We start from the raw sequence: 12,184 nt of genomic DNA on the forward strand, positions 1-12,184 counted from the left end.
GTGATACTCCAGGTTCTTGCATGAGCTTACATTGCCCTCTAGTGTTTGAAAAGAATACCTTCAAGTCTGACAGATTTTAGAAAAAAACAAGAAACAGACAAAGCACACATCTCAGAGATGCCGTTTACTGAGACATCAACAGTTCACAGAGCAACCCACATGACAAAATACTGTACAGTCTACAAATCTATTAATTATCCATCATGGAAATAAAATGCCCTTCATACCTATAAAACTGATACTGGCACTGATACAGTCCCCCAAATGAGTTATACATTTGTAACAGTGTTTTGTGAAATTACCATTTACAATATTATTTATATTATCTTTTGTTAAATATGCTAAATTATTGTTATTGTTATATATTAAACACATTATTTCACTTTGGATAAAAGCATCTGCTAAATGAATGCAATGTGAACAAACAGACTCAAACTCTTCCATTGCATCATGTTAATCCTTTTATCACATTTCCATCAAACATCTTAACTCTGTACAGCTCTGAGTAAACCTGCTTCTAATCTTCTTTCAGTATATACTTAAACCTTACGTACAAATGTCTAAAGCCTTCTTTCTGAGGAACACATGTCTTGTCTTGCCTTTGGTTGTTTCATATTTCATGTGAATGCTTCCAGTCATCAAAAGGTAAGACTGAAATTAATCAAGCAAGGAGCAGTGACACTGCTATTAAACATACCCTCTGTTTCAGTGTAAATACGTAAAACAAACATGTAACAGCACATCAAGCATCGGACAAATTATAATTATTATTAATATTATAGGTCCTGCAGTGACTCTTATCGGGTGTTCATGGAAAAATGTCTCATTTTAAGCGTGACGTATTGAGAGGCGGAGGTGTCAAGAATCAGACGGGGCGGTGAGATATAATTTCCTCTCACTGGCTGCTGCCTCAATCTTGACGTATTTACGCAGGTATCGGATGGCTGACAGAGCACTCACATTTGCCAGCAGAACTGTGTGAAATTACAAATGAAAAGTGAGTCATCATGTTACTTTACAAGACTTTCCAACACAACAATTAATTTATCTTTTCAATAGAAGAAACACATACCAGCCTTCCAGGCATCTCCAACTTGTGGGTTTGCAGTCTTCAACACCCACGAAGCAAATGCAATACAAACCAGACACATGTCTGACTGTTTGAGAGGAAGGAAAGAGGCATCCAACCCTTAAAAGAAAGTGAAAGCGTATTATAGAAAACACCTCAAACCATTTAGTGGTCTTATACACCTCCATCGAGAGGTCAAGGGTATTATAGTTGGCACTCACACCAACAGCTGAGCACAAGCCCCCAATAATATGTTGAGACTTCCTGTTCTGTTACACTGTGACCTGCTCAAATCCCAGCACCTGCACAGATTACTGTTACTCAAACATACAAGGCTGATTGATGCTACTGATATTTGAAATTATGACTCGACTAGCATTAAACATAATCCTTACAGGCAACTGCTGCACTTTGGATTCTATATTAGTAGCTTGTAAGTTATTATCTTAATTACAGCTCGTTGGAAATTTAAGAAGAGGGATTTACATTCACACAAAGACTACTCAAGTTGAGGTATTTTCATTTCTCTTCACAGCTAAACATAAATTAGAGCGCTCTACAGGCAGCTTAGAGAAGACACTCATTGACTGAAGTCAAGTTATCACGTACAACCGATGCTCTCGGCTTTCACCACTACGTGCCTGCAGTCCTGTCAGTGACAGCTGAGGTAAGAGAGTCCGTCCCAGTCAAGACTGTAACAGCTGACTGAATGGATGACATATCCTACATTACAACTGTACACATATGAGGAGGCACACTGAGCTTAAGGGAAAGGGGTTACACACATTTTTATTAACAAGGGCTGAACAACATGCAAAAACATCATCTCGAGATTTTTTTTTTTTTTAATAAATATTGCGATTGTGATATGAGTCATGATTTTACAGGGAAGGGAAATTTTTTGCATTTCTTTGTACTGAAAAGAAATTAAATGCTGTGATTTTTGCTGGGGTCTGTACTAAACAAGCATGTTCCCTTACATCTGGTGAATAGGATGGAACAGGCTGTGTTATCTTTTGCATCACAATGCTACATTCATAGCATATTAATTGTGACACATTTGACCTTTATCAAAAATTTGATATTGCACTTGGCTATATTGTAATTTTGATAATATTTTGAGTAATTGTGCAGCGTTATTATGAAAACATAATTTTCACATCCAGCTGTGAAAAAATTTACAGGTTTGATTAAAAAGGATTTTTTTTTAATGTATATGTATATGCAATTAAAGAGTCACAGTTACCTTTGTTAGCTTTGCTATAGACCTTAGCCTCCCTGGTATCATAAATACTATTATACTTTAATGAGAGTTGCACAAAGTTATTCATTATTTCTAAGCCTAGAGTACTTGAACTGAACTACAAGCCGTGTTTCCATGCCAACAATTAACACCGCCTGTTGGATACTGAAATAAACAAATATGTAATTTGTTTACACAGTTTAAAAACATTTACACTTTTACAATTCCTTTCAATTTGAAATAAAACATTACTAACACATAATTTAACCAGAATGCAAAGCCATGTACTGCTGGTTCAGAAAGAAGAACTAAAAAAGCTTTTTGCTAATGAGGAATTTAAAAATCAATCCGAGGTCTGACTATCTCTGTAAAATCTTTAGGTCTGCCTCATATTACCCCGTGCATACTGTGGTAGCTTTCATAAGGATAAGTTGGTATAAAGAATGGATTAATACACAACACACAAAGTGTGTCTTTGTCTGTGTATCTTTTTTTATTCCATGGATTCTACTTCCTTGTAAATACTGCCGCCTACATTGACCACAATGCAACTCAATCTCTGACAGTTTGGTCAAAGATTCAGCTGTGTTATGGTAGTTGCTAATGTAGCTTTAAAACGTTTAAGCTATACAACTTTTTTCAAAGATGCTGTAGTACTCTCAAAGACCTGTAAACAGACTTTAATGTGTGCAGTTTCTCCTTTAATTGGTTTGAACGTGAGAGAGGACGCATATCTTGTATTTTTAATTTCAGTGATGGTGCTAATGTTTTGTTTAGGGCTTTTCCCTTTACTTTTCCCTTTATTCCATGAAATTTCTAAAATCCTGACACAATTTTGTGTAAATGTGTCTAGACCTCAGAATCTAGAACTGTGTGTTGTATAAACACACTCACAGCCCAGTTTAATGATGGACAATAAAGATGTTCTTAATTGATTGGGATCTAAATAAAACTACTCAAAACAGACACTTTGTAAAGAACTTTTTAACTCTGTTAAAATAACTTTCATACATATTTCACCACTGTATAAAAATCCACAATGACTGTAACAGCATATGTTAAGAACTAATTCTAGTCCTCAATGATGCTTCATTGAGTGAACCAGACTTACTTGGATTTGAAACAGCTGTCTGCAAGTCCTCGTATCTGAAAGGCTGCTGCGCTAGTTGTCTGGAGATCCTGTCCTCCAGGTGGTAGAGAAGTGGATCAGGAAATCCCACATCCTGATTTCCCAGAGCATTTACAGCATGACCTGTTCTTTGGAGGGATCTGCCACTTGGCCTCACAGGTACAAGAGAGTTTGAGAGAGTCTGCTTCTGACCTGTAGATCCAGCTAAACTAATATTCCTGAAGGAGAATGTGTTTCTCCAAAAGAAATTCTGTTTGAGGTCGCCATCTGTGAAGAAATTGTCATATACGTCTGTAGAAATTTTTGATGCGCTTGACGTACGACTGAGCCTGTTTACCACCTTCACAGGACCGCAGATATCTTCTTCATCAGACTCCACAGAAGAATCATCTGAAGACGATGATGCAAAGAAGTGATCATAAGCTTCAGGGTACTGTAGATTTCTATTAGCTGAGCGGGAGTACGAAAAGACGGGAACCAGCTCGTCTTTGACCTGATCTGCTGTGATGAGAGGGTAGAAGAAGCTTTCTGTATCAAACTCCGAGAAGAAATGATCATAAGTTTCTGGAACAGAATTTCCCTCAGTGTAGCAGGTGGTTTTGTTATCTGTAGCTGATTTTTCGGGATTTGATTTATTTCCACCAAAGAGGTACTGAAATATATCTGTGAGAGAGATTCTGTAGCTGTCTGTCATAGATGGAGCTGAACAGTCCACGTCTTTGTCTTGCTTAGGCAAATGTCCATCAGTGAAATACTCTCTACTTTCTAATTCTCTATCATCTGGGGTTTGTAAAGTTTGGCCTTTACATGTGTAGCTGAGAGTTTCCAGGGTCTGTAGATTGTGCATGCTTACATTTTTGCAAATCCTTCTGAGGCATGTTTGAGCACTTCCAGGTAAGACTGGTTGAGAAATGTTACCAACAGATGTCAACATCATGTTCTCAGTGTATAAATCAGCATCTAGATTCATCGGGACAGGTTTACTTTCCCACGTAACACCTCTTGAATAGTCTGAACTTGATTCCATGGAATTAGGATAGCAGGACATGTTCTCTGTGGTCTGCTGAGGCTTGGGCTCGTCCAAAAAGCCTGAATCCGTCATAGTCAGTACGTCATTCTCCTCACTTTCCTGTAAAGGTGGGAGGGAGCTGGGTGGAGCAGCTCTGCTCATCATTTGTGAACCCAGAATATCGTTTATTGTCAGCTTCTCCATCTCACTCCAAAAAGACGACATCGCAAATACTGAATGTTTTGAATCTGGTGCATTTTCAGGTTCTGCTTTAGATACTGTGATGGCATCCTCTGCTTCAAGTACTAAATCACATTTTGAATCTGTTGCATTGTCCAATTCAGACTGGCTTTTGAGTCCAGATGTGTCATCTCCTTCCTTGAGTTTTGCCAGTATTAGTGATGTTTTATCGCTTTGAAGTTCACAGTCATTTTGACTGACGGATAAATAAGAACCTCCTGACAAATCTGTGATATTGTCATTTGAGAGTGACATGAGAGACTCTGTGTCCAGAGTGCAGCAGGATGATACTGGTGTCATGTCTGAGGGACTCGTTAGAAAATCTTCAGACATGGACGATTTGGTTTCCCTCCAACTTTTGCCTGTTAGATTAATTTCACCAGATAGAAGTGGATTCCCATTATGAAAAGCTGCTAATTGAGCTCTCTCAGCTGTTGTGTTTTTCTCTGATAAAACATCCAATGTGGTTACTGTGTTACGCACCAGAGGACGTTCTGTTTGCTCCCCAGTAATATTTATATCTAAACTGCAGGGGCCGTTAGACAGACAGCATTTAACAGGCAGTGAATGGCTGGTGGTTAATGTTTCAAATTGCTTGGCTTTTGTGTTGTGAGTGCTCATATCATCTGCAGATGGAGGAAAGTGAGTCTTTTCCAGTGTGAAGCTATACTGGTCTTTGTAGTGACAGTGAAGTTCCAGCTGTTGTTGGGGCTCAGTGTCTCTTTGACACGTAGTATGTTTGTCTCTGCCAGAATTTCCAGCCTCTTCAGCCAGGACTGACTTAGCAGCGGATAGTTTGTCACTTTGGCCAACTTCCACAGTGGGCTCATTTGACTTTGTGCTTTGTAAAATACTGTGACTTAGTGGTTTGACCTCTGCTGTACATGATTTTTCGTTTTCACAACAAATGATAGAGTGATTCATTTTATCATTAGTGTCTTTTTGTCCACAGATTGCTGTTTCTCTGTCCTGGCCTGATTTAGCAGTTGCACTCTCAATAATTGAAAGGTGTTTATTCAAACCAGCTGATTTTTCAACCTGTAATTTGCTGCATGGCCTGAAATTTGTTGCCACATTATCACTGTTGTTTAATGCTGATATTACACTGTCATCAGTTTGACTAAGTGGGGTTACTGATCTATTGTTAGTCGGATTGTTTGCAGCTGAGCCTTCACGTTTTCCCTGTTGGAAAACGCTCTCTGGTGAGTATTGGTACTGACTTTCAAATTGACAGCTGTAGTGAGGAAGATCATTTCCTGTTGTCTCCTTAGCAGATACATTCAATGGAAAATTGCTGGCAGCTGAATATGCAATTAAAGAAGACATAACATTTTGTCGTGGTTCATTTAAATTAAATACATTAACATCCTCAGATCCTCCTCTCCATGCATTCCGCTCCTCCTCTGAGTCACAAACACTCTCAGCTGGCTCAACGCTGAGTCGTCTTTTCTTCCTCCTCTTCCTTCTGACAGAGGCAGATGGAGATGATTCTTGGCTCGCCGGTTTGTTTGTGCGTGTAGCGTCTGACCGTGAAACATTCAGGTCTTCCTTCCATTTAACATTTGTCAACATTTCCAGACTACTCCACGAATCAGTGCCGCACTCTTTACTGAGCTTCAATTGACTTGACCTGAACATATCCTCCTGTTTAACGTTGTCCTGATGTGTGCGCATTTTCACCTTTATTACTTCGTCAGTGTGAGGTGTTGTTTCAACCCCGTCCGGTGAGTCATGAGACTGACTCTGCTGTGTTGCGTCATTGACTCTGGTTTCTGTGCAGGTTTCCTCTATGATTAATAACTTGGTTTCAGGGTGAGCTGATTTGTTAGTCTTGAGCACTGAGTTACTGGCTGCAGGTTCAGGGGAAATGTTGGAACCAGGCTCATCTTTTTTTATAGTTTTCATTATGTTGCTGATAGTGTAGACAGGCTCAGTGGTCTCTTTGCCAACTGCTGTTTCACCCCTGGCAGGCAGAGAGTTTAACTTGGGGATGTTTTTTGGCAAAGCAGTGCTGCTGGCTTGCTGCCCATCACTACAGTGCTTCTCCTCTTGTATTACCTCTCTGTTTTTTCCAGCTCTCACTTGGCTTGGCTCAGTAAGCCTCTCAGCCTCTGTAACATTTTTCAGCCTTTCAAAGAATATATTGACAGACTGCAGGTGTATATCCTCCTCACTGCCCGAGAGAACGCTCTCCATTCCACCGACGCCGTGTTTGCTGAGGTAATGCTCCACAGGAGAGCCCTCACAGTCTGGGGGCCCATCGATGGGGCGCTCTGCCTCTGAAAAGTCTGCTGTCAGGTTGACTTTCTGAGCCCTCTTAGCAAGAATTGACCCTGTATCGTCAATGTCACTCATCCCAGAGTCATCCACACCTGCTAATGAAGGAGGAAGCAGGTTACACTCCTCGCACTCCGCAAAGAAGTATTCCCAGTCACGGTCAGAGATCTCCACACTGTAATCAAAGTCTTCCATTTTGAATCAGAGGGCACAGGACAACCTGCAAAAGCAATAAAAAAGAGCTATATTTCAAAAGTAATCACTGGTAAAAGAATTGCGTTGTATTTCTTTCAGGTAATTGTTGCTTCATAAAGTTAAAGATTTTCTGAATTAAAACTGCAAGCATGAATACTCAACCCTGAGCTGCCACAAGATAAATAAATCAATAGACTAATAAAACAATTTATGTGATTAAAAAAACACTTGCATGCTGATTGTAATTATACACAATTTTGCAGCATAATCAACAAGATGTAAGCAATATAAAGCAAATGCAACAATATTTAAAGCAATATAACATAACATAACATAACATAACATAACATAACATAAAACTTGCCAGTGAGCAAAAACTATCATTGTTTTAAAAAAAATAAAGGTTCAATTAAAGCGGTCTGCATATGTACTTGTACGTCCACGCAGGTTTCCTACCTGTTTTGCTGCAGCTGTGGTTGTGGTCTACAAGTGGAGGTGAAGGGTTAGGGAGTCTGGAGTCTCAGCAGCACCATGTTGTATGCCCTTTGGTGGGCGTTCTTTAGCACGAGCATTCACCACAGCAAGCCCCATGATTTGATAAATATAGAGCGGTGCTTCTGATCACGTATTACACGCAATGTTCTCAGTCATCTCCAACAGCGGCATAATGTTCCAGCACTTTAAATAGACTCTGCACTAGCAAACTGCTTAACTGGGTACACATTAGCTTAAATTTTACTATTGATTTGGCACATATCGTTGAAATCTGTCATAAAACTGATGTAGGTTATATCTAAGTTTGTTTAAGGCCTTTATTTAAATTAATTCTATATCAAGATATTTAACCAAATAAGTGATAAAGAGCTCAAAACACAGCACTACCTACAGCAGCTGCTGCTGTATCCTAACAACAGTCAGTCCCTCAGCAGATATGTGTGTCATGCGATGTGTGTGTCGGTCAGCTGATACCTCTCTGGTGTGATGTCATAGGGACAGTGGACCTGAATTTTTCCCATGCTTCAATCTTTCCAGACGCAGCAGGAGAGCCAGAATGATGAGGGGATGAGATTGGAGCTTCATCATGTGAGACTCCGGTGACTCACCTAAACCTAAACAAAAATAATCATGTTAATTTCATTTAAGAAAAAAATAAATTGGTTCCACTTTCTAAAAAGGTATACTTTCATGAAAGTACTGCAAATTACTTTAAATTCCCATTCTCTTATTGTTCTTTCACTTGGATATTAGAGCGTCACTTTTTTTTTTTTAACATCAGTTCACAGACTCTGAGAATGGACATTTCAGTGAAGCACAAGATGTTTTGTCTGGTAGTAAGTTTTTCTTTATTTTCTTAAATAAAATATATTTGCACGTTTATAGATTTTTTTTAATTTTTCAATGATGGAGGAGGAGCGAGTAATTTTAAGACTTTTTGATGAAAACTTTTTACAATTCATTATTCAAAGCAGAGTATTTTTATGTTTCTAAAAACATGGCTATAATTAGTTTATTAAGGTTATATAGATCAGTAAGACCCGCTTTTGTAAAGGTTAAGAAGTTGTTAATTAATGGACTTTGGCCCATATGCCCTGCAGCTCTTTTTGAGAAGGTAAGTTTTTTGAGAAGTCTTCCTGATGAATTAAAGAGTGACAAGACGGGACATTGTAACCTATGCCAGAGAATATATATTAGATACTAATTACACAACCTGGCAACCTGAACATCTGTATTAATTACTGATCTATAAAGTGTTAATACATGTATAAATGTGCCTTATGAGAAAGCAGTAATCAAAAGACTACTGTATAAAAAATATTTCAAGCTCAAAACTTGTCTTAGTTGTTTTTTGGATGCAGTAAGGCGTTGTTAAAAGCACCTAATAAGAAAAAGAATGTTTGATTTTTTGTTTTACATACATTACAATTTTCCAAAAGGTTAAGCATGCACTTGATCAACAGACTTATGTTTTTTAACTAGGAGTTCCTGCAGGTTTTAACTGTGTCTGCTTTGCTTGTCATGACTGGAATCTAAGTTGGTCTGTCTTCCTGACATGTACATTTACTTTTTATGACAATAAGTTTCATATTTAACAAATTAAAATTCTGGTGAGCATTGGGACAACCTTTAGCTCGTGGGTAGCTGAAATTATGGCACAGATGTCAGGTTTAAACCAGGTCTTATTTTCTGCTTAAATGTGAAATCTACCATTAGGGAGTACAGCTTATCTGAGCAGAGTTTGAGCCTTTGTTTACAGCTATCAGTAAGACTTAGTAAAGACAATGTGATTACGGGACCATCCTTGCTGTCAGAATGTCACTGACACTAAGAGATACCAAGATAACCTATCAGTCCTGATCTCATTATCAACTGTTAAACTGTACTTAACAGATGCCTAATGTGCCTTAATTGTCGATGAGTGTATTGATTAACGATGAAGGTCTCCCATTGTTAATTTAAAAAAAAACCTTACATGATATGTTTTACTGCTCGTTGACAGTGCTGTTTGGTGAATTAACTGTATTAAAAGTGGGGGATTTTGTGGATTCTACAAAATAAAAGTTTTTCAGAAGCAGGTTAACTAAGGCTATCACAGAACTTAAAAGATGAAATTGAGGAAATTCTTGCATTTAAAGACACACATTAACCAGGTTTTCTTCCACAGTGTCACTCTACATTCAGAATTTGCATCTCACACTTTCACAGGCTTTAACTACAGCCTTTATTTGCCTAATTTTCATCACTATAGATATTTATGAGAAAACAGACCCTCTAATTAGCCAAACCACAGCCTGGGCTGTGTGCCCAAGAGGGCCCTCTCAATTCATCAGCTGTGATAAAGGGAGACAAGCCAGGGCCTGTGTGACTACTGCACCTGGGGCAGCGGGCCGTTTTGACACGGGTGGGATTCTGTTTCCATCAACAGGATTAGGCTCTTCTGAGTCACTTCTTGGAGTTAAGATTGGAATCTGTTTGGGCTGTTTCACACTGGCTAATGCGACCGAATTTCACCCTAATTGTTTTCCATGTCAGCCCTGGCAATTCAGCGTCAATTAAACAAAGCCCAGTAAACAGACACATTCAGCAGCAGCTCAGTGACATGATGTTTAAACAGAGAGGAGTTTGTGTTTGGTCCCGTTACCAAGCATTCTCGGTTGGTGGCATCTTACGTGTCAAATAGGGGTGCAAAGTCGTAATTATGGCAAAGTAATGGGCAGAAAATGAGAAAACAATAGACAAAGAACCCTTTTTTGGATCTTAGGGACTGTTTAGAAAAGCATAGTGGCTGTTAGGCAATTGACAAATACCCCACAGGTTGACATAGACTCTTTACAGGAGGCTTAACTGCTGAGAGTTAGAAGAGGGTTCAAAACAATTTGAGACAATGAGGGGGAAAAAAACTTTTTGCTGCACAAACGTGCAAAAGAATGAACTAATGATTAAAAACTAGACTGAGTTGAAATATATTAGTAATCACTCTCAGCTTACTCATTGTCTAAGGAGCAGACTTAACAGGATGTGACACAGCTTCTGTAAGTGTTTTTCTCTTTTTCAGAGGAAATGTGCTGCAGCATCAGGGCCGAGTAAAGTGACGTGGAGATTCATTAGATAAAAACGTGTTTATCAAATGAATTATTATCTACACAAATGATCTGGCTTTTACTTATATTTCAACATTTTGAAATAGAAAACGATGCTCATAAATAACCTTGAACCTGAATATAATGAATTAGTTGCTGCACATTAGCCTACTATATGTTCAGTAGAACTGCAACGATTTATTGATTTATTGTCAGCTATTAAATCAATTGCTTCTCTTTTGGCTGATCATTTGAGGGACTGATCAACTAATCAGTATCACCATTTTCTGACATTTTATTGACAACTAATCAATGGATCGAGAAAATAATTGACAGTTATAGATGAAGATAGACTTCTGCTCGAGTAAATCTGCTCTTAAATGAGGCAACACACGGTTTCAAAATACCAGGAACTAGTCTAGTCCCAAAATGAAATCTAAAATGATTGTACCTGTCGCCTTCTGGTTCATCCTGAGTAAAGCAGGGAGCGCCTGCAGGCACTCAGGGGGATTATGCTTCCTGACAATGGTGAGATTTGATCAGGCGAACTAACAAAACATCATTGTCCTCACCTCAAATGTCACCGACAACACACACAGCAGTATCACTGCTCGAGCCGTTTGGGGGTCATGTCATAATCCAGCGAGTCGACTGTGCACATTTTCGACTGTACCTCCAGGCTACTGTCCCTGACCCACTGAGACCTGCCTTTCTCATGAACAGAGCCCAGGTTGGTTCACATGGCTGCCACAGGCCTCGTTACTAGCTACAGCTCGGTCTTAATGCAGAGCTGGCTGAAAGGTTCAAGAAGAAGAAACTGACTCTTGTGACGACGTTTATAACACTATGTTGACTGAGAACAGTAGACAAATTGAACAAAGGTATTCTTAAGGCCGTTTTTGCCTGGAAATATCAGAATAATTGTACTTACTGAGTTTTCTGTCCAGCTGTGAAGCGACCTCGATGACTCCAACGCAAGACTGAAGCACTTGTTGTCACCCACAAGATGGCGCCCACCACCGTCTGACAGCCAACTGTTAGTCAGGACCACGTCGAGCTCAACCGGTGTCTAACGAGGACGTTTGACGTGTACTGACATCATTCAGGGGTTTCACTTCAGCGAGAAGCGAAACAACGATGCAAAACACTGTAATGTCCAAAATAACATGTTATTCAAGAAACGTACAGAAATACTCAATGTGGAGCTAATTTGAATGACTTCATATAGCCTCTTGATAGGTTGTTTACTTAAAAGTCAACATAGTTTATGAGCTTATCAAAGGTTTTTTTGTTAAAATCACTTCACACCCTTGACTTATCTGCCTGCAGTGCAGATGCTTGACTGACATCTCCCTCATTCTCCTGAGAGTCATGATCTACCTTTCTTTTATCAATAATAGTGCATGTACATTGACTAGCTTGCTTTATTCTAGTTGCACCCAGC

The 12,184-nt window shown here is 39.1% G+C and overlaps 1 protein-coding gene across 3 annotated transcripts; it reads right to left on the reverse strand.

Moving 5' to 3' along the window:
• Positions 1-109: 109 nt before the first annotated feature.
• Positions 110-11,774, reverse strand: perm1a (PPARGC1 and ESRR induced regulator, muscle 1a). Of its 3 annotated transcripts, XM_084365982.1 has the most exons (6): positions 11,672-11,774; positions 8,132-8,271; positions 7,619-7,719; positions 3,424-7,187; positions 1,073-1,189; positions 110-974 (listed from the first exon to the last, which is right to left on the reverse strand). In XM_084365982.1, exons 4-6 carry the CDS (start codon positions 7,160-7,162, stop codon positions 859-861), a joined length of 3,972 nt encoding a protein of 1,323 aa, XP_084222108.1. In that variant the 5' UTR covers positions 7,163-7,187; positions 7,619-7,719; positions 8,132-8,271; positions 11,672-11,774; the 3' UTR covers positions 110-858. The 3 variants fall into 3 exon arrangements, with proteins under 3 accessions (XP_084222108.1, XP_084222110.1, XP_084222109.1); XM_084365984.1 differs by lacking the exon at positions 7,619-7,719 and having other exon boundaries at positions 3,424-7,065; XM_084365983.1 differs by lacking the exon at positions 7,619-7,719.
• Between the last annotated feature and the right edge of the window lie 410 nt (positions 11,775-12,184).

Source organism: Pagrus pagrus (genome assembly GCF_965226575.1).
Source record: "Pagrus pagrus genome assembly, chromosome: 11".
In the NCBI taxonomy this organism is placed as follows: Eukaryota; Metazoa; Chordata; class Actinopteri; order Spariformes; family Sparidae; genus Pagrus; species Pagrus pagrus.